This window comes from Sarcophilus harrisii, chromosome 4 (genome assembly GCF_902635505.1).
Source record: "Sarcophilus harrisii chromosome 4, mSarHar1.11, whole genome shotgun sequence".
In the NCBI taxonomy this organism is placed as follows: Eukaryota; Metazoa; Chordata; class Mammalia; order Dasyuromorphia; family Dasyuridae; genus Sarcophilus; species Sarcophilus harrisii.
Window position 1 is genome coordinate 161,475,475 of NC_045429.1, and position 22,301 is coordinate 161,497,775.

General features: G+C 35.6%; 1 protein-coding gene across 1 annotated transcript in view; it reads left to right on the forward strand.

Annotated features, from left to right (window-relative positions):
• Positions 1 to 3,436: 3,436 nt before the first annotated feature.
• The window catches only part of SGK1 (serum/glucocorticoid regulated kinase 1), a 156,176-nt gene continuing 137,311 nt past the window's right edge, over positions 3,437 to 22,301 (forward strand). The window contains exon 1 of the mRNA XM_031964235.1: positions 3,437 to 3,988. Within this exon, the coding sequence (XP_031820095.1) occupies positions 3,920 to 3,988 (69 nt within the window). The 5' untranslated portion in view covers positions 3,437 to 3,919. The remainder of the gene's footprint in view (positions 3,989 to 22,301) is intronic.

Here is a 22,301-nt window from a genome sequence, read left to right on the forward strand (position 1 = left end):
AAGGGGGCAGATATTTAGAAATAAAGAGATGTTTTAAAACGATATCAAAACATTTTCAAATATGTATGTGTACCTTCCTACAGATATATTTAATCTTTTTTTTTTAATTTACATCTCATCTGCCTTACACTCAGGTTCACATCCAAATCCATATTTGAAAAGGAGAGTATTTACATTTTTTTAAAGGACAAAAAGAAGAAGAAAAAAGTGGTACTTCAAACTGAAAACACAGCATTCAAGAGATCTCATCACACATTGGGGTTTTCCCTTAGAATGAGGTGAAACACCAAGGTTACAGTTTCATAGAAATTACTCTGTAATCTTAAAGGGGAACCAGAATGATTGTTGACCTTCAGAGTGGAGGGTCAGGCTCATTCATCCTCAATAGGGCTCTCAAGCTGGAGGGGAAATATTATGGGAGTTTCATTTCAGCTGGCTGGGACTCCCAGTGGAATGTGATGCTTTCTGAAATGGCAAGGTTCTGCAGTTACTGATGGCAGCCTGAGGAAAGGGTGTATCTCTTTCAGCAGTCTGCCAGAGGCAATAGGCCCAGCTCCTTAGTGCCAGTCATCATTACATGAATGCACCCAGGGACAAGCATCCAGGCTGCAGGTTTGTGAAAACAGAAGTATGAGTAGAAGCAATGATGTCACCTTTTTTCTAACTGATACAGTACAAACAATTGACCCATCTTTTCAATTAGTCCACCTTGTCTACAAGCTAGAGCTTTTAAAGCAGTAATATTACATATTCCAGGAAAATCATATGCCATGTGAGCCTGCTTCAAAAGGAGATCTGGGCTGGATGGTGCAGAGAGAATGAAATGACTGAATAAGAATCAGGAGATATAAATTCTAATCTCGTTTCTATTGATAGCTAGCCAGATTTCTTCAAGCAAATAACATAACCTCCTTGGGCCTTGGGTTTGTTTTTTTGTTTTTGTTTTTGTTTTTAGCTGTAAACAAGATAGTTACATTGGATCAGAGGTTCTTAGCCTGCAGTCCATGGACTTTTAAAAATAAATTTGATTACTATATTTCAACATAATTGGTTTTCTTTGTCATAAATGGCTTCCTTCAAGTCTCAGCTAAAATCCCATCTTCTGTAAGAAGTCTGTCTGGATCCTCCTTAATGTTAGTGCCTACCCCATGATTATTTCCCATTTATCCTGTATTTATCTTGTTTGTATATGATTGTTTACATGTTATCTTCCCCCATTAGACTGTGAACCCTTAAGAGCAGGGACTGTTTCTGCCTTATATCCCCAATTATTAGCAAAGTATCTGACACATAGTAGATACTTAATAGATTTTTATTGACTTGATTTATTTTTATACATTTTAAAAACATTATTCTGTAAGGAATTCAGAGGTTTCATTATATAGCCAAGAGATTCATAAAGGAGGAAGGAAATAAGCATTTATGAAATGTTTACATGCTAAGTTTTGGGGTTTTTTTTGTTTACAAATATTATCCCATATTACAAAAAAAGAATAAGAAGCTCTATACCACATAATCCCTACGATCACTTCCTTTTCTAAACCTTCTAAAAACTTGTCCCTTTCCATTTCTTACTTTATGGAGAACCTCTTGACTTAAAAGTCATTTCAATGCAAAACATAGATTTTACAAAGAACCTAATTTCCCCCAATTAACAATGTAATAAATGACTCTCTTATCTGATTAACTCCACAAAGTCACTAGAACATCCATTAGTGCATGGAGGGTTTGATTTATAAAATGTGCTGCCTTCAATTCAACTCAACAAACTCCACTGAGAGCAAGTAACAGTTCCTCCAGAAAATTCAAACTACTGAATGAAAAGCATGGTCCAGTGAAATGAATATTGTCTAGAACTATAGAACCTGGGTGCAAATGCTGCCTTGGTTTATTTGCTACTTGTAAAACTTTGAGCAAGTAACTTAATTATTTATTTTATATTCCTACTCTAGGATGAAATGTATTATGGTATAATGGATCAAGAGTTGTTTTTGAAGCCAGGAAGAGCTGAATTCAAATTCTACCTCTGACACATACAGGCACTCTAACTTGGGAAAGTTAATTAACCTCCCAATTCCATAGATAGCCTTCTGAAATAATAAATTGCAGACTAAGTATCAACTTGAGGTATTGGCCTCCTATATCAGAGAAATACAGATCCAATTCCTAATCCCTACTTTACAATGTCCCAAAATAGGGTTATGTATCCTATGGGCAAGCTCTGCATTTTGGATGAATTTATGCAAGTTTGCACATTTTCTGCCTTTTGACCATGAGGTAATGAGGTAGTACAAAGTTGTCAGGTGATTTGCTGAAAGTCACCCACTGTGGCAGAGCTTCGACCTGATGCTAAATAACTGTGACTTAGTCTTTCAAACTATGGTACATACAATTCTCATTTTGGAACCATAAAATGTTTGTTTTTTTATTCCAAAGAAAATATTCTAGGGTATTGTCAAAATCTAGTAGGAAAAATGGACAGATTAAATTATGTGACTGTATATTTCTATTTCAACCATTTGATGTATAAAGAATAATGTAGGTAAGGAAGTTTTATTTCTATTTTTACTTAACTAGAACCATTTAATTATTTTTAATGTCCTTTCCCATCAGTCCAAAGAAGAGTGATAATTCCTTTTTAAGATTTGAGGCCTTTGAATAAACAATAAGATTTATATACAAGGCATTTTTGTCTCCTTTAGTGAAAACACAAACCTATCTTATGTTCTTATTATGACAAGACAAGAGGAAGGAAGATAAAAAGGATATTTTGTCACCTTATGGAGAAAAATTGGCAATTGGAATTACATGAGATTAAACATCTTTCTTAACCTGATGAAATCTCTTGGGTAGTTTTATTGCCTTTCTCTCTCCATTTGGACACCTTCATGAAATAAATGAAATTATATTTTCATTCAAAAGGCGTTTACTCAGGAAAATAGAAGATTTAGAAGATCATGAAATGAAAGTCTCTTGCATTTCATAAGTGAGAGCAATTTTTTTTTTTTTTTTTGGTATTTGACTCAAATGGTCCAAACAACAAAAAAGAGGGGAGGGAAATGGAGTGGGGAAACTATTTTTGTATTCATCCCAAAGGAAGCACGCTGCTTTTTGGTTAATTCAGTGTCTGTAGCTTTAGCTAACCTTGCTCAGTTATTCATGAACTCTTATTTCTTTCTACTTCTCTCTCTCATGTGTCTTCTCTGTCTCTCGTTCTTTGTCTCTTTCTTCTCATTCTCCTCTTTCTTCTCTCTTTTCTTTCAATCTCCTATCTTATTCTCCCTTCCCTTCTTCTCTTCCTTTCCCTTCCTCCCCCCTTCCCCCTCCCTATATCCTCCCTCCGCCCTCTCTCCTTCCTGTTCTCTTTCTTGCTCCCTCTCTCAGCTGCTTAACTACATCTCCCACTGGAACTCGGCACAATCAAAAACAGCTCTCCTCTCCAACAGCGGCAAGGCACATCACCTGAAGAGCAACTAACTGAAAAGCCAGACGCTAGAGAGGAAGGGTTTGCAGCCAGGTAAAGCAGGAGGGAGCTAGTCTCTCCCGTGCTCCTATTTGGATTAAGGGGGGAAAAACAGCCTGGCATCCTTCGGCGCCAGCTCCTATTACCCTGAGAATTGCTGCATATGGTCTGTGGGCTGCCACAAGGGTCGTGTGGCACTTGTGCTTATGAATTCGAGGAATGATTAAAAGAAAAAGCATCTACCCTATGGTAAACGAAAGCTGGAAAAGGTCTCTGCAGTAGCTGGTGCAGCAGAATGAATGAGTGAAGGAAGAACTCACTGCCTGAAATCTGATTGTGCTTCTTCCACCCCACTCTCCTCGTTTAACTGTCTCCAGAAGGGATACTGAGGAAAACAGATGCACTAAGCAAGTGCCGCACACTGGACCTATAACTGTGTACTCTCCATTGTGGAAAATGGTAAACAAAGACATGAATGGATTCCCAGTCAAGAAATGCTCAGCCTTTCAATTTTTTAAGAAGAGGGTAAGGATTGATCTTGCTCGTATTCCCCCCCCCCTTTTGTTTCTTTCTTTTCTTGAAATGCGTTTTTTTATGCCGAACTGAAAAAGGAATATTGCTCTGGTAACAAATCTTCTCCCATAAAGTGTTGTGTGAACGACTAGTGAATGAGCAGAGAAATAAGATCAGATAGTACCTGCCTAGGATGCAGTTTCGGGGTGGAAAAGGAGAAGAGAGGATCGGGGATGAGATGATACGTGTTGGGGGTGGGGGAGGTGAAGAGAGGGAGATGGGCAGTAATTACCAGAAGCAGGGTTGACTATGAAATGATAAATTCTCCATCAAAACCACAGTATCTGTACCTATGAAAAATATAATTGGACCAACTACTATTATACCTTTGGCTTTAGTTAGGGACTCTTGAAGTACCTCATTCTTTCCCCTTAGACAGTCTGACTATCTGTGTCTCTTTCTTTCTGTCTCTCAGTTTCTCTGTAGGTATCTCTGTCTCTCTCTTTCTCTCTCTCTCCTCTCTCCCTCCCTCTCTTTCCCCTTTTTCTCCCCTCTCCATGTTTGAAGGATTCAACTTTCTTACGCCTTTCATTCACTTAGTCTAGAGTACTGCATTATCAGCCTCATTCATCAGGAGAGATATCTCTTGGGTCCCCAAATCATTCATCCTGCAGTGGGGCTGTATCTCTTGCCACAGCACCAATTCATGGGAGAAGATATAATTCAGAACTGAGGCAGTAAAGGGCAAGCATGACCTCAATCAGAAATATTGGAGGCCATTCTTCAAGAGCTCTCTTTGAATTCCCCTCTGTTCTGGTTGGGCTAATTTAGTACCATTGACATTGGGTTTTTATTTTTTTGAAAGAAAGCAGCAGGGATCTGGATTTGACTAATAGCTTAGTGCTTATTATACATTAATGCATTTTTTTTTTAAACTGCATGCCAGAATGTCCAAAACATTTCACTGTGCTACATGGGTTGGGAATGGGCAGAAAAAGGGAAATAACCAGCTTCCTTTCTGTTTGACGATAAAATCATGCCATTGTACAGGCAGCATAGGTGGTCTGCATAAACCTGCATATTAATGTCCAAGTAGGAGGTAAGCAGAGTGGGTTTGTTAAGTGGTCCAGTGACATCAGAAACTCCTTAATGAAGAGGCTTTCTTAAGGAATGACAGCCTGCCCCCACCTCCCTTCCATCCTGTTTAATACCCTGGGGCAGCCCCATCAAAATTATTTTGTTCATTCATTCTTTCTGTCCTCCATTCATGTGCTCTCGGTGAGATGCCAGGAACAGAAATGCAGTCACTCACTTCATTTAACCCGCCAGCACAACACAATGAAAGGCAAGTCGGCTGAATTATGAGCAGGGACGAACAAACTCCCTGCACCAGAGAAGTAAGCTGGAAAAATACAAGCAGCTTGTCAGGCAAAGATGAGAGGGTTGAAGAGCTTTTTTTTTTTTTTTTTTTTTTTTTTTTTTGCCAGACTGATTTATTTCTCATTACTGAAGTCTCATAGTTCCAAAAGGTCCTAGGGGCAAAAATAAATGCATAGAAAAATATGATTTCCCTGTTAGGAGATGCTTTTGCAAAAGCAGAGGCAATAAATGCCAGGTGATACTTGTTACCAGGACTGTGACTGATCCAGGGGAAAATCTAGTCACTACAACTAAATGGATCTTTATTGTGTCTCTTTGCATACCTCTTTCCACTAAAACAAAAAAATAAAAATCTCTCTTTGAAAGATGATGGTGGGCATATGTCAGCAGTCAATGAACAATATGCTAATGAAACCATCCTAGTACTTCCTTCAATGATTCTTTTATCCCATCAAGTTTTATTTTATTGGAATTTTTTTGGGGGGGAGGGGTAATTGTTATATTTTTGCTTTAATACTTTTTAAAAAGCAAGTATCCTTATTCAACCATGCCATTGCAAAATGGTTTGGGCTTTTGAAAAAGTTGCCTTTCATGTATATTGCAAAGGAAATGTGCTCATTGAAATACTAATTAACCATCTGCTGCCCTTCTGCTAAAAACCACAATCTACCAATTGTACCCATTTGGTGCTGTAGCAATCCTTGATTTTTTTTAAACAAGAGCAAGGAAACATACCTACCTCTTATTTGCGATGGATAAAGGATGTGAATGGAAACTAAACAAATTACACCAAGATGACTAGCTATGTGTTGCATCTGCCTACTGATATGTACTTATCAGATTGCTTCAAGTATATTCAGGGTACTAAACACTTTCCCATCCTATTTCCATCCTTCATCTGTTCACCCAAAGATTGCTATATCTAGGTAGTTACAGTTTTCAATTAAGAAGTTGAGTTCCTTGATTTTTCAGTAACATCATGCCCTAAGTCCTATATTTTCAAATTGATTTCAATATATGATCAAAGATAGCTGTAAAATAGGGAAAAAAATCTTGGAGATCATTTAGTCCAAGGCTTCTTTATACCATGGACCCCAACGCATATACCATGAAGTCTATGTATATCACTTCTTAAAATATTGTTTTCAAATAAACAGATTACAAAGAAAACCAATTCTGCTAAAATAATTATCAAAATACTTTTTTAAAAAAGTAAGTTCATGGGTACCCAGTTAGGAATCTCTGTATTCTATTTTTCATTTAACAAATGAAGAATGGAAGCCCCAAGATATTAGATTTCTTACCTAAGGTTATCCAGTTCACAAAGTATCATCAGAATCGGAATTAAAGTTCTTCAACACCAAATTTCCCATTCTATCCTATTAGTGTATTGCCCTGCCTTGTGGCTTTGGGTTTTACTAGAATAATCCTTTTATTTTTGAATTCTATGGTTGAGATTCCAGCCATAACTGCATATTTCATTTTTTAATCTAGTTGGACAATATTATAAAATGAATCTTTGTTTGGTGCCCACAGAAAATTCTGAATACATCCTGAATGAAAACCTAAAGGATTTTACTAGACTTGATAAAAAAAAAATTAACTTTTGACCAATGTATGGATGTTATTGTTTTAACTGTTCAAATCACTGAAAGAACTGGGCAAAGTAGAACAGTGGCTTAAAGAAGCTTCTTTCCCCAAAAAAAGTTGTAGTTCACCTCCAATTACTTTACCTCTGTAGTCTAAAACCTTTCTTAGCAAATAAAACACTTGATAGTAATTCTAGAAAAATGGTTATCTTATTAGACTTGCGAGTACCATCTCGTTGGAAAATAGGTGATATGGCATAATATGGTTAAAAAAAAAGTGTTATCCCTAGAGATCATCGAAGATATCTGGATTTAAATTTTGCTTCTGACCTCTGAAACTTACTAGCTGAATGACCTGGGACAAGTTCCTTAATGTCTTTAACTTCAGTTTCTTTCTCTGGGGATAATTTCACTTGAATTAATGACAACAGCAACAACCACAATAAAAATAGCTTATAGAAAAGTCAAAGAACCAAGTTTTGAATTTTGGTTTTCTAATACAAGAAGTTAGATGGTCCAGTGGTTAGACTTCTGAGTCTGTCATTAGAAAGACTTGAGTTCAAAAATGGCCTCAGTTTTTACATGTGTGATTCTAGGCAAGTCACTTAACCTTTTTATCTCAGTGTTCTCATTTGTCAAATGAGTTGGAAAAGAAAATAACAAACCACTCCAGTATCTTTGCCAAGAAAACTCCAAATGGGTTGCAAAGAGTATGACATGATTGAATAATTGATCTACACCATTACCAGCATATGTGATCCCTTATTCTCAGGGATAAGCTTTCTCATTTGTAAAATCACACTAGACAGGTGATCTCTAAGGACTCTTCTAAGTATGACTATGATGGAATTAGAGTCTTAAAAGAAAAACAAAATATGTCTTGGCCAAAAGAACCATGAATTTTCAGAAGAGAATAAGAGATACAAATAAAATAAGTAATAAAGAAAGGATTTTAAGATTATGCAAAGTGATCTAAAACATGATCTTATTTGACCCTCACAGCAACCATGAGAGGTAGGTGCTACTATTATTCCCATTTTACAGATTGTGAACCTGAGGCAGACAAAGATCTAAGTGCTTTGTCCAGAGTCATACAAATAAGTAAGTGTTGAACATCAAATTTGAATTCAGGTCTCTAAGATTAGCATTGTGAGTAAAGCATTATAGAAACCTAAACTATTACCAATACTGCCACCTAATTAAGATTTGAAATTGTTGTTCTTTCAGCTTCTAAATGAAAGTATCATTAGATTTATTTACTTTCCCTTTCCCCTGCAGAGTTCTTTAGGAGTAAAAATTAAGGTATATGGATATAGGGTTTTTGGAGTTGTAAGATTTAGGTTCAAAAGTCAACTTTTCTTCTTAAGGAAATATCATCTTGAGAATAGGGACGTTTTATTTTTATATTTGTATTTCCAATATCTAGCACATAACAAGTGTTTAATAAGTGGATGCTTAATTAATCACTGATGCTGTGACAACCAATAGGGTCTCTATAAGGGGTCAAATTCCTATTCAAAGGGAATGCTATCTCTAGAGTTCTAAAGCCTTTAGGAACTCTGGAGAGAAAATTTATAATGATCCTATCAGAGATATTCCATTTTTCATGTGGTGAAGAAAAACAATAGAGAATACCCCAAAAGAGGCAAAAGACCAAATAAAGATGCCAAAATATTCATAAGTACTTTCATGGTAGTAAAAAAGCTACCCAGGTGCCTATTGTCCAAAGAATGGCTAAGCAAATTGAAGTACAGAAATATAATGGAATATCACTGAGCCATAAGAAATATGGAAAGATTTACCTGAACTGATACAGAGCAAAATAAACAGAACAAAGAGAAATATATGCATATATATTAGCATATATATATATATATATATATATACCCATTCACTTATACATATACATACAATGACCACTATAAGGTAAACAAACACATCAGAATTTAGACTAATTACAAGGACCAATCTTATCTGCCAAGGACTGCTAATGACTCATACTTTTCACTCTCGGTAGAATTGTAATGGATTCTAGGTGTGGAGTATTCATTGTTAATTTTTTTTCCCTTTGCTATGAAAGGAGAATCTATTGAGGGAAGATTGTTATTAGGAAAAAAAAAAGACAAACATTATAAAACAAAACAAAAATCAAAAAATGGAAGGAGAGAGAGAGAGAGAGAGAGAGAGAGAGAGAGAGAGAGAGAGAGAGAGAGAGAGAGAGAGAGAGAAAGAGAAAGAGAGAGATCGATCCTGAATGAATATGGGGAAGATCTACTTTGGTCATCAAACAAACCAGGTTGTCTATCATTAATTCTCTTCCCTGGACCTTCCCCTTTCACAATCTCTGCTCTTCTAGGTAGCAGAGAATTCTACTGATCATTAATATGGTCCCCTCTAAAGAAGAAGTTTGGTTTGTCCCAGAAGGATTTTAACATTATTAAAGGGACTAATGAGCTACATATCCACTGAATTTATTATCCATTCTGGTTGTATGTAAATTTGGCATTGATGAAAAATAATTCATTGTGGAATTGAAATATAAGATCTCATGATCTTTCAGATGTTAACAAGAAATCAATTTCAATCTCACAGTTTATTTCACTGACAGAATTTGTAATCTTAGGTCTTCTATTGTACTTCTCTTAATGGGACAACTAGGATATGTCAGTGATTGACTTGACCATTTTCTTTTCAGTCAGCATCTCTCACTGCCTGTGCTGGTTTATGCCATCTGTGTTGTTTACCCTCCCACCCAGAATCCTAAAAATACTTCTTTCCATTTCTTCTTGCTCATTGTTTTCATGTGAGCTCAGAAAAAAGCAAATAAAAAAGAAACATTTGGGGCTCTAAGATCGTTTTCAGTTTTGTCACTGATTAAGAGTTAGACCAGGGGGTCACTCCAGGGAAGGAGATGACTTGATTTATAGTGTTGAGGGATAGAGAGGGGAGGGCAAAATGAAGGGGGCTAGTTTCTCAAACAACTTCCAAATGTGAGGTTTTGAAACATTGGCAGGTAATCTCTTTTATGCTTCTAAGTGTAGGAGACCATGCTTAGGAACGGTTATAAGTGAAAATCAGAGTTGTAATCGGGCTTTTTTTCTAAAAGCCTTCCTGTAAAGAACAGGTGCTAATATATTGCTATTACATGAACATTAGTGAATACTAACATGCCAGACCAGCCAAGATTTTTGTGATGTAGTGAAAAATGAATTTGGAGTCAAGAAAGATCCAAGTTCAATTCCATCTCAGATACTTAATAAAGAAGTTACAACTTCTATATGCTCAATTTCCTCATTGTAAATTAGAGATAAAAATAATACTTGTCTCCCAGAATCAATGTGAGTATCCATTGAGATAATATTTGTAAAGTGCTTAACAGTGCATAATAGGCATTTAATAAATACTTCCTTCCTCCCCTTTTTCTTTGTCTCCTTTTCCTTCCTCCCTTCTTTCTTTCCTCATCTTTCCTTTTTCCTTCCTTCTCTCCTTCTTCCTTTCCTTCCATTTTCCTTTCTTCCTTTTTCCTATCCTTCCTTATTTTTATTTCCTCTTTTCTTCTTTCCTCCTTCCCTCCCTCCCTTTCTTTCTTCCTCCCTTGTCTCCCCTCCCCTTCCTCCCATCTCTCCCCCTTCCTTCTCCCCTTCTTTATTTCTTTTCATCCTTCTTTCCTCATTTATGATCCTAAGACTAAAGGATCTCTTAGATCTCTTCCCACTTTTAAGACTATGATCCAATTAAGACTGTAGATAAAATAGTCTTATTTTTATAGATGGATGAGTCAGCCCAGAATAGTACTTTCCAAGTGTAAAATGATGATGATGATGATGATGATGATGATGACAACGATGATGATGACAATAATACTGATAACATTTACATAAGGCTTTACAAATATCATCTTTTTTCACAGCTATTCTGGTAGGGATGAGGGAAGGGAGAGCTACTGTTAAACTGAGGCAGACAGAAATTAAGTGACTTTCTAGGGTCATACAGCTAGTATATATCTGAAGTTGAATTTGAATCAAATTTTTCAGACTCCAGACCTAACACTCTATCCATGGTATCTCCTTGCTGTCTCTGAATTAAAATGTAATAATTTTTAAAAAAACAGATTCCTTTGTATGTTTTATATTTAATTACTTAATATACATGTTGCTTTGTCCAAAAGGAATTAAACTCTATGAGGGCAAATAAAATTTCCATTTTGTTTTTGTATCCCTAGTGCCTAGTTCTGTACCTGGCATGTAATAGGCATTTTATGAGTGCTTGTTTTATTGAATTAAAGCTAAAGACTCTTTTATTGACAGAAATTATATTCTATGTGTGTTCAAGTTGTTTTTTTAAATGACTTGTAATAGATACAAATCACTTGCCTTCATATACATAGTTCCCACCCGATAGTATTTTTCCTATATAAAAAAAGAAGTTAAATAGCAAATGATGATAGCCAAGAAGTTAACAGATAACAATTGACTGACCTAGTTGAGCTGTACTGACATATCGGGAATCTGCCATTTCACTGGAATGTTGTTTTGTTGTCTCTAAAAAGAATTTTAGTTTTTCATTTATCAGCATGATATTCTTGTTCCCTTACACTATCCTTGGAAGGAATTTTTTTCACTCCTCTATAACTTAAAAAATATAGCTGCCCTGACACATGTACATGATTTCTAAATCAGACTGATTTTCCTGAGGAAACATGCTTTGTCTCTCTAGCTATCTATTGTGTAAATTATTGACTTAGACTTAGTCCAACTTTTGGTCTTTACCTCTTAGTCTTTGTCCTCCTCTTCTGAAATTCTCCTCCTGTAGTTTCCCCCAAGGGCAGGTTCCCAGGAAAGAGGTCAGCCTTTTTCATAAGGTATCACAGTAGTTGAAAAGAAATTAAGACCAAAAAAGCAATTCACCTCACATTGTCAATGAGGAATGAATTGATAAATGGATGAATAAACGGTTACTCAAAATATCCTAAAATATCCTAATGGTGAGGTTGGTTGGGGGCTAATGTGGATGCTTTCTTCCTGCTTCTTATTTAGTATTTGGAGTTATAGGATTGTATTCACAGTTTGTTTTCTCTAGCACCTTTGCTGGCAAACATCTCAAAATGTTTTAGAGCTATTTGCAAGAAAGGAACTGAAAATTGAGGGTGTGGATGAAGACTATAGGAAATCTTGTCCCATCATTAGCACAAGCTGCCAAAATTTGACTCTAATTACTTTCCAAAGCCTGCTGTGACATTTTTCTGTGAAGAACCTGCCTGTCTTGTGATTTAGCCTTGCTCTCACCTTGACCTCCTTTCCTTCCTGATACAACGCTCTCATACAACAGTTCTCTTGCTTAAAGAAATGAAACATCATGTGATTTTTTTTCTTCTGCATTGCTTTCCTTGGAGTAGGGGGCTGTGGGGGGCAGAACAGAGAGAGAAAGAGCCTGACTTGGAAAAGCTTTGGGGATCTTTTCTCCCTGAGCACAATGAACTCACTGTTTTCTCATCTCAACAACTTCAGGAACACCTACTGCCCACCCAGCCTTCCATCTTCTCCTCAGTCAGAGTTCAGTTAGCCTGTTCTCTTGATGCCAAACCTTGTCAGCTCAAAGCGGAACAGAAGTCAAGTGGAGAGTTTCAGTGCTTCCAGAAATAGAAGGGATGGAGAGATTCAGAACCTCACAAAGACACGTTTTAAGCATGAGCTTCCCAAAGGGCCAAAATTAAAATGTGTCAGACAAAATAGAAAATCCAAGTTAATAGCCTAAGTACTAAAAATAAGCAGGAAATCTGGCTTTCAATGTTTACTAGAAATATTTTCTTGCCCTCTGTGATTTCTCTGAGAATTGACTTAATTTCTTTTAGATCCTAGACTTCTTGGCTAATGTTCATTTAGACAAATACATTACATTACAAATGACTGATAGGGAGCAAAATTATTATAAGCAAGACATCATATAGGAAATACAGAGCACAGCTTGACAGCTTAAAATACAGTATGAGAATGTAACAAAGATACAATTAGTCAAACCTCTCATTTCATAGAACTTCTCTGAAGGGGAGATCTTACCTGGTAATGAGAATTTATAATTGTATATCGTTTCCTCCTTGATGATAAGGACAAGCTCTTATGATTCAAAGCATTCTTTAATGTGTCTTCCAAAACTATAGAGAAAGGAAAATCCCTTTTTTACATCCATTTCCAATTCTCCACTTATATCAATTTCAAGAGAGGACCCAATGATCTGAAGATACCAGTCTTTACGTTTCCTGGCACTTCCCTTGACTTTAGGTCCTTCACCTGTGGGATGAGGGATTTGGACTAGATGACCTTTAAAACTCCTTGATGTTTCCTAGATGAAGTGACAAAGCAGATTTCAGACTTGCTTTGGAAGTTGAAGAGCAGCTGCAGCAGCATCGTCATACTGGGGAAAGAGCAGAGGTTCTGGAAGTTGGAGAATGGTACATAATACCTATGAACTCTGGTCACTCAATTTTATACAACTTCTAGCATGGCGATATATATAATTCTTTGCTAGACTGAACATATGATGTGCAGGTAAATTTATTTCTCTTTGTCCAGAGGGACCACACAAAAAAAGAGAATGGGATACAGTTATCAAATTATTCTTCCCTATTTCTATGTAACATTTTATTTCTTAGTTCTGTCCAGTTTACATGTCTATGAAGTCTTAAGTTCCAAAGAAGTAAAAGGAGATAGTGGTTTGGGGAGTCCTATGTAAAGTTTCAGGAAAGTCTCAGGGAGGGCAGTTAAGCTGAAACATTGCTTGTGTGAGATCTTTCAGTATGACAGATTGAACCCGTTTTTTTGGTCCAGCTTGGTGCTTGGTAACAAACATTTGTAGTCTGAAACCCAAATCTTGACCTTTGCTTTTTATCCTTTTAAACCTTACTGTAAACTGATTTTTTTTTTACTCTGCTTCTTCTAGTCCTCAAATATGCCTCATGACTTCCTGCCTATGCATTATACAATTTTCCTTCCTCAGTTTACCTATAATGCCTTTTTCTACCCTTGGCTCCATCTATACTTAACTCAGTTACTACCTTTTTCATGAAATCTTGTGTGATTTCTAATTCTCTACTCCTTCCCAATGGAAGTGAAGTTCAGAACCTAGTAACTAAGGCCTCCATTGCAAGCAAGATACCTGAAGTAAGCAACATAAAAGGGCAAATGTCCTGAAATTATCTCTAATTCATAGTGTGGAGTTCACTTCTTAAAGAAGGAATTAAATGCAGTTGAGTGGAAAGAAGAATTAGTTACTATATGCATAGATGTGCACTTTGGGTATTTTTCCATTTTAATATTCTTTGCCACTAGGCTCAGTTTTTCTAAAGTTCTTTTATATTACTATATATTCATTATAATATATATAATTATATTAAATTTTTGTATCCTTCAAACTTCAGGGCTCTGGAACAAAGCTCAATAAGCTTTTAAAAGCACACTAAGGCTCTCCTTTTCTGTCTTATAGGAATGTTTTTAAAATTATTTTTTTTCTTAGTGTCTTTGTCTAAAGGCCTTGGTCTAATCTAAATAAGATAATTTTATCAGCTTTTAACTAACAATTCTGAAACAATTTCCTGAGTACTCTTTTGAAATCATTCTTATCAAAGCCTAACTATTCTCTAAAGGAAAAAGCCTACTCAAATTAGGAAAGACGTCTCTCTAAAACTGATGAGAGATCAAGTCTAAAAAGAATATCTGTTTAATTCAATTAATGAAAACATCTCTGAAGTTTGCTTTTGACCAAGCTGGAAGAGGGTTATTTAGAAGAAGGAGATAATTTTAGGAAAATGACTCTTTAAAGCACCTCATGCTTCAAAATTTATAATCCTTTTTGATGAATGAAGCTGTTATCTAAAATTTGAACTCCTATTTATTCTTGTTTAAGGAATTTTAGTCTTTATATTAAACTTTATAAATTATTACTAGACATGGCTTATGGCTGAGAAATTTTCAAAGGGAAACCAAAGCTCTATCTCTTTGTATTTTTCTAAGTAGAGATACTTAGAATTATTTAATGAAATAAATTTGTCCCTCTAAGATTTGAACCTGAAATATGGACTCCAGAATTTTTCTTCAATGTAAGCTATCATTGCTTTGTATCATTTCATGTAAGTCTTTTCAGGTTTATAAAAAATACTTGTTGAATGGATAATGATAGGTAATGTAATCATTTAGATTTTTAAAATATTTTACAAGTATTATCATGAGAACTCTGTAAGATATGCGTTATGGACATTATCATTATTCATAGACGTTATCACCATTTTACAAATGAGGAAACTGAGGGTCAGAGGTATTGAGTTACCCAATATCACATAATGACAAAGTCAGGTTTTTAACCTAGTTCTTTTGACTAGAGAATCCAAGATCTTTTCCCTATGCCACAGTTTCAAGAAGAAAAGGAATGTCTATTGGTTTATGCTATCCAGAGACATTTCAAAGGCCTGCATTTCTAATAGTTTAGTGTCAGAGCTTACTTTAGACATGAGGCAGCATTCTTGTTGCCTGTGAAAGCATAATATTGAAGCAGCAGGAGTGAGTATTTTGACTTGTGCATAAGACCAGCCCTGACTTGGGCTTTGTGAAAAGCAGGCAATAATTTGGTTTCTTTTGCCTGACCCAAGGTACCAGATGATATAAGAGATTGCCACCAACTTTAAATGGCCTACAATGGGAGAATTCAAGCTTCAAAAGAAAAAAGAAAATAACTGATAATCTTGTTTGTCTCCCCCACCCCCATGATCTCAGGGAAACTAGATGATGTGTCTTTCTACTGTGAAAATCTCCTATTCATGCATAGTTTTTGCCTAGGTCTACTCTAGAGAGTACATTGTGAACTGTGGAGTTTTGATTGCTATACAATCTGAAAATTGTATCTTTCTCTAGGGGACTATTGACCAAAATGTATTCTCCCCAAAAGGCTGGGAAAGTCATCTTTTTTTCTTCTGTTTTGAAGCATTGACTATTATTTGGAAGCATGCTGGTGAAGGGGAAGATTAGTGAGCTCATTTGGATCTTTCTGCTTCAGATATGCTGGATGCAGACTAAAGTATCTTTTCCTAATCATTTATTTTTGTTTTTGTTAAATAATAAGACTTCTATGAGGTATGAAAATAGCCTCAAAGTGTAAATACTGATTGTAGAATAATTGCTATTGCCAATGAGTTGGCTTTAAGCTACTATTGAAAAACAAAGAGAATTAGGACCCTAAAATGCTGTGTTCATAAAGTTTATCTCATATTTAGTCACTTTGAGAGCTATGTGGCATTCTAAGCAAATAATGGATGTGGAGAAAGAAAACAAAGAAATCCCATATTATTTTAATTCAATATTAATAATAGCTAGCATTTATGTCATGTTTTACATATATTATCTCATTTTATCTTTACAACAACCCTCTGGAGTAAGTATTATAATTATTCCCATTTTACTGATGAGGAAACAGTTTAAGTTTCTTTCTCATCATAAAACCTAGCTAGTAAAAGTCTGAAGCTGGATTTGAACTCAGATCTTTTGGATACAAATCCAACATCTTAATCTCTAGGCTAAACAAATTCATCCCAGATTTGGCACTGAAAGCACATTGACACTGTGATTTAAGATAACTAAAGGCAATCACCCTGTTGCAATTTGTGAAACATTATTGTTAACATTTTTTAAAAGATACAAATACTTCAAAAGAAGAAATTGGTGGTACAATAGTTAGAGCACTAAGCCTGGACCCTATAAGTCCTGGGTTCAAATATGGCCTCAGACACTGTCTAGGTGTAAGATCCTGAGCAAGTCACTTAACCCATCTGATTCAGTTCCCTCAAATGCAATGGAGAATAATAATATCCTCTCCCTTGCATGGCTATTGTAAGGATCAAATGAAATAATATTTCTAAAAGTGCTTACTACAGTGCCTGACACTTAGTAGGCACTACATAAATGCTTATTCCCTTCTCCCTTTTCCCCTAGAAGCTTTTAATTACAACATTTTTTTCATTATTGTTACAGATCCCAACCCCTCCACATATTAGTTTAGGTTAATGGGTTACTGTGGATCTGTTTTTAAAAATCATCTCTTAATAGCCAATTTATCTGCATATTTATCTGAGCTGATCTTCAAACGACAGGTCAAAACTCACTATTGATCCGCAGGAGAATCCTTTCCAGCTTGGGATGACCAAGTTAGCTTTGTAAATAGTTTTCAGAAAGCCAAAGTCACCTCCATACCATAATGAGGCATCAGAGGAAGAATTAAGTGGAAGGCTGATAAAAGGCCTTCCTAAATTACTGTCATAGTCTACAGGCTACATGGAGACAGTCTGTGAATCACCCATATCTTTTCAGTCAGCTTGGCTATGATTAAGAAATACTAAAGCTTACAATGCTATCTATAGACAATCTCACTCCAAAATGACTGGTAGAATTATGCCTTCCCTAGGAATCTGGCGAGTTCTACAGGTCTAATTCATGATAATAACTGATAGAATCTCTGATGTGCCTCAAGTGTAGACAATGAGAAAAGGCACTGGTAAAATGTCTTCAATTGTCATGGAAGAAAGGAAGATTCTATACATTTTTATTCCCTATACATATATCACTGAAATGAAGATTAGAAATTAGCAGACCTGGATTCTAACCTTGCTTCTGCCACTAAGTCTGTGTGATGGTGAATAATTCACATACCCTCCTTTATGGTCATTTCCAAAGCAGTAAAATGATGAGGTTGGACAAGACAATGTATAAGATCCTCTTAAGGAGTAATATTCCATGACAGAGTCCTATTTATTTTGGAGATAAGGTAATGTTTATGGAAAGAAAATAAAAGGGAAATAATGCAAAAATAGCCATAAAAGGCTACTATTCCTATTTAGTTGTATATTAAGACTTATTTATTATATAGAATTTCCTTTTGCTGTTATATCACCATTATTTACATAGTATCATAGAAAGACCACTATAAATTGATTCAAGAGACCAGAATTTGAATTCTAATTCTCCCACTTATTTCCTATGTATTCATGGGTAAGTCATTTAACTCTCCTGAATCTTCAATTTCCTCTTCTGAAAAATGGAGATAACATTTAACTCAAAGGGTTTGGGGGATGAAAGTGTTGAATAAATAAACTATTTTGCAAGTTGTTTTCCTTTTCCTTTCTGCCTCCATCTCTCCCCAAGATTCAATGGGGTCTCATCTAACACTTTGTCTCACTTTCTTTCTTTTACTAAGAATTAGGAAACTCTGGGTCTGAAATGTTATATAAAACCAAAACAACTTTGGACAATAACACCTCAACTTTGGTAAAATGATAAATGGTAAAGAAGAGAGATGGTTGCTAGTAGAGTATTTGTAGCCAATCATCACCAAGAGCTTTAATTTTCTTTAAAAAACAAACAAACAAACAAAATTCCCTCTCAGAGGGTTCAGGTCAGCTCTGTGTCCCTAACCCTTCAAGACTTTCTTATGAAAGCCAAGAGGTCAAAGTAAAGAACTCATAATGAGCCTTCCTTTCCATTCCCCATTAGCAAATACATGAGGAAGGGAAAATGTACTGTATATTTTTTCCTTCATCAAGATTCTCTGAGGATCCACTATGTTAAAGACCTATTCTGGAGCCAATGGACCATTGGCCTGTTTCTTGAGAATGGAGAGCTGCTACATTTCCCAGAGTCTATCTGTTGTGGCAACTTTTAGGAGGGACTCTATCTATCATCTCTATTCACTACTTAACCTAAGGAGATTTTTGAGGTCTGTCATGATCCTTTGGGAATGGATACGAATATGGAACAAGTAGAGGCTGAGGAAAGGGTCCCAGAGTCCCATGCAATTACTACAATGTGTGTTCCCAATCCCCCATCTCTGATAGAAATTCATCTTAGCCCTGAAAGGAAGAGCCCTATAAGTAAAAACTAGGGGAGGCGGAAGGAAAGTCATTATATTGAGTTTCTAAAAACTACTTGACCTAAGAATGAAACATTACCCATCTACAACTAGGACATTGCATTCATTAGCTATGAAGATCCAACTATCAGTTTTCCCAAGTAAATCTATATCAGATTGCATGTGAGTAAACCAAATAGAAGGATCTATATCATAGCCCTTATATTTTGTACAGCATCTAATAAGATAGTGATGCCTAATCAATTTATAATAATTCAAAACAAAACATCTTAAAGTCAAAGGATATGGGAAAAAATATTCCTGATTCAGGTCCAGTACCCTATTCTCTATAATACCCTGCAGTCCTTGACAGGTGAGCAAACTCCAAAGAAATTCATATGTTTATTCAATTAGATGCTCAATATTAAGATGGAGCTTCAGAAATGCTATTTCTTAAAATTTTTATACTTTAGTAACTTTTGAAATTGCATGTAATTTGCAATAAAATGTATTTTTTATCTCAGAATATCACTTTCTTACCCAAAGTTTTAAAAAAAAATCCTATATTGGATAGAGAAAGCCTTGAAAGAATCCTGATTCTGGTCTAATTTTATTTCATCTGTTATCACCCCAAACATGTGATTCCTATTTTCATTATTTGTTGAATATCTGCTAAGTTTGGGCATTGGAGATTTAAGAAAGCAAAAAACATTGACTACTCTATGAGAGGTTTACTATCCTGTTAAGTCAAGGGACTTAAAGAAATTTGTGATTTCATCAATATGAGGATTCCCTCTATTAGAGATAAAAATTCATCAAAGTCTCCATCCTGGGAGACTTTTGCCCATATTCTGGCCTTTTAGCTGTCATTCCTTGCTTTTGCCATATAACCAATCTACCCTCCCTTTCTGCCACACATTTCCCTGATAAAATCCTATACGGACATTTTTCTTCAAATTTCTTCATTGGTTATTTGTTGGAACATGCTTATATCTACCATGGGCCTCTTCATTGCCTTTTAGTAAAATGTTGGTATTTATGGAAGGAGCTGGCATTTCTAAATCATGTTACCATTCATATATCCTCATCTAATTCTCATTCCCTATTTAAATGTAAGCTTCTTGAGGGCAGGGACTAGCTTGTATGCTAATATTTTTATCCCCAAAACTTAGGACAGCATCTGTCACATAACAACACTTCATAAATGCTTTTGATTCATTTGTCCATGATTTAAACAATAGACATTTTGATCTCATTGGTTTTTCTTATGAAATGGTAAGACCCAGTTAGAATAAATAATAATCTTATAGTATTGACCCACAAGAAAATATAGAATAAATGTTAAATCCATAAATAAGTAAAAATAGTCAGTAAGAGCCAAAAACAAGAATATAAAATTAGCTATTGCTTGCCATCATAAATCATGTATAAGCAAGCAACCTGCTAGCTTAATACAGTGAAAAGAGTGTTAGATTTGCTGTCTGCCACTTTTGAGTCCGTATCTCAGTTCTAGCCTTTACTACTTGCTTGACTTGTGTCAAATTAAGCCCAGTTTCCTTATCTATAAAACGAGGGGGTGAAACCACATAACCTCTGAGGTTCTTTGCATGGCTGAATCCTATGATCTTTTGTTTTCCCACTTACTTCCATCAGCAACAAATTTGGTTACTATTTTAAAAAAAAAAAGCTTACTATTCTCATATTGTGGTCATTATTTTTAGAAGACAGAGCTTCAATCAAAAGCCAGCTATCAAATTGTTAGTAACTCAACGTTGGAAACTATGCAAATCACATTGAAGCTAGGTATATGTCTTCTTGACCAAAATTAAGCATGCTTTTCCATGTCTTATGCTGCCTTCCTGAATTTATCCATAATTTTCATCTGGATCCCATCAACTGAATATTTTCCACCAATGTTCAAATTATTGAGCCAGGATTCAAAATCCCAGTCCAGGAATGCGTCATAAAACTTTTGTTGCCTATAGGAGCAAAGATGATTTAACTTGTGCACTTCCAAGCTTGCTGCTTTGCTACTTTATTCTGTTTTAAGATTTCATTGCTAAAAGGGTTTTTTACATCTAGGAAATTATGTTAAATCAAATGATTGGGTTTTTTCTCTCTGTTTAAGGCAGGGGAGGGACACAGATGAATTCAATTATTGGCTTAATTCAACTTCTTGTTGAATATGTGAATGAATAGAGCATTTATTACATTTTTAATATTTACCAAAAAACCTATGCAACATGTGAGGGATACAACTAGAAAAGCAAGACAATCCCTGCTTTTGAGAAGTTCACATTCTAATTGGGAAACAATATATATGGAAGGTCTCAAATGTAAGTCAGATGGAAAAGTTCCATCCTACTCCAGAGTGCTACAGAAAAACAAATGGTAGTATTTCTTCTTTAGCATTGATAAATTCATAGAAGTTTCTGATGTTGAACCTTTGCACAGTATCAAGAACTTGGGTGGTGAGAATTTTCTCTTCTGGATCTTCAATAGATGTGGCTGTACCTGAAGGAAATTACCAGGCTGTGTAAGAGTTGTTTCCCAGGATGATGGCTGCAGGTACTGGGCTGACAGCATTGCTATTCTCAAGGCTCTTGGACTCAGAGTTCTGGGTTGTGTCCATTAGGAGAAGTTTATGATCAAGGTGATGGTGACGGTTCAATTTGCCTAACACACATTGCCTTCTGTCTATCCCTTGGGAACTTTGCTATTACAGGTAGGGCTTGCCTGACCTGCCCTGTCCATGGTAGTTGGTAGAGATGACTGGCCCCCTACTCTATGGAAAGCAGTTTTCCAGATGCTGATAATTAATAGGGCTAAGCTGGAAGCAGGATAAGTGTCTGGGGATAATTCCATTCCTAGAGCTCCTATGTTAGCAATTGATCTGCAGTTGTTGCCAATGTTAATATAAAGGTAAACCTCTTTCTTATTATGCTCCCTTAGCAGTATGCTATAGGAATTAGGCTAAAAGCTAAACTGGTAGTTTGGAGTCTTGGCTCTTGAAAACAGCTACTAGGCTATCTGCATCAATCTAAGAGAAGGTGGTGATCCAAAAAGGTGATATAAACTTGACTTATCTGACATATAAGGCCTTCTTTCACTCCCTCAAAGTACCTTGCTATGAAATAAAGGAGATGTTACCCAAAATGTTAGCTTCTAGAAGTAAATATAACCTAAATGTGGCTTGGAATATTATAGAGTACATATTTATATTTTGTGATTAGCCCTTAAGACTTTTATTTCATTAAAATTCCTTAATGGTGTGCTCTTCCTTTTGAAGATGTCTTTATAAAAAAATAGATTATCCACTGTTTCTTTATAATATTCTTTTATCCAATTAAACTTCCACTTAGATTTTTGTTGCATATAAAGTTTTTAAACGTAATTATAGTCAATATATGAGTAGTATGTCTAGTTGTCCATTCATCATTTGTCTTAATTTTATATTACTAACATTTTCTCAT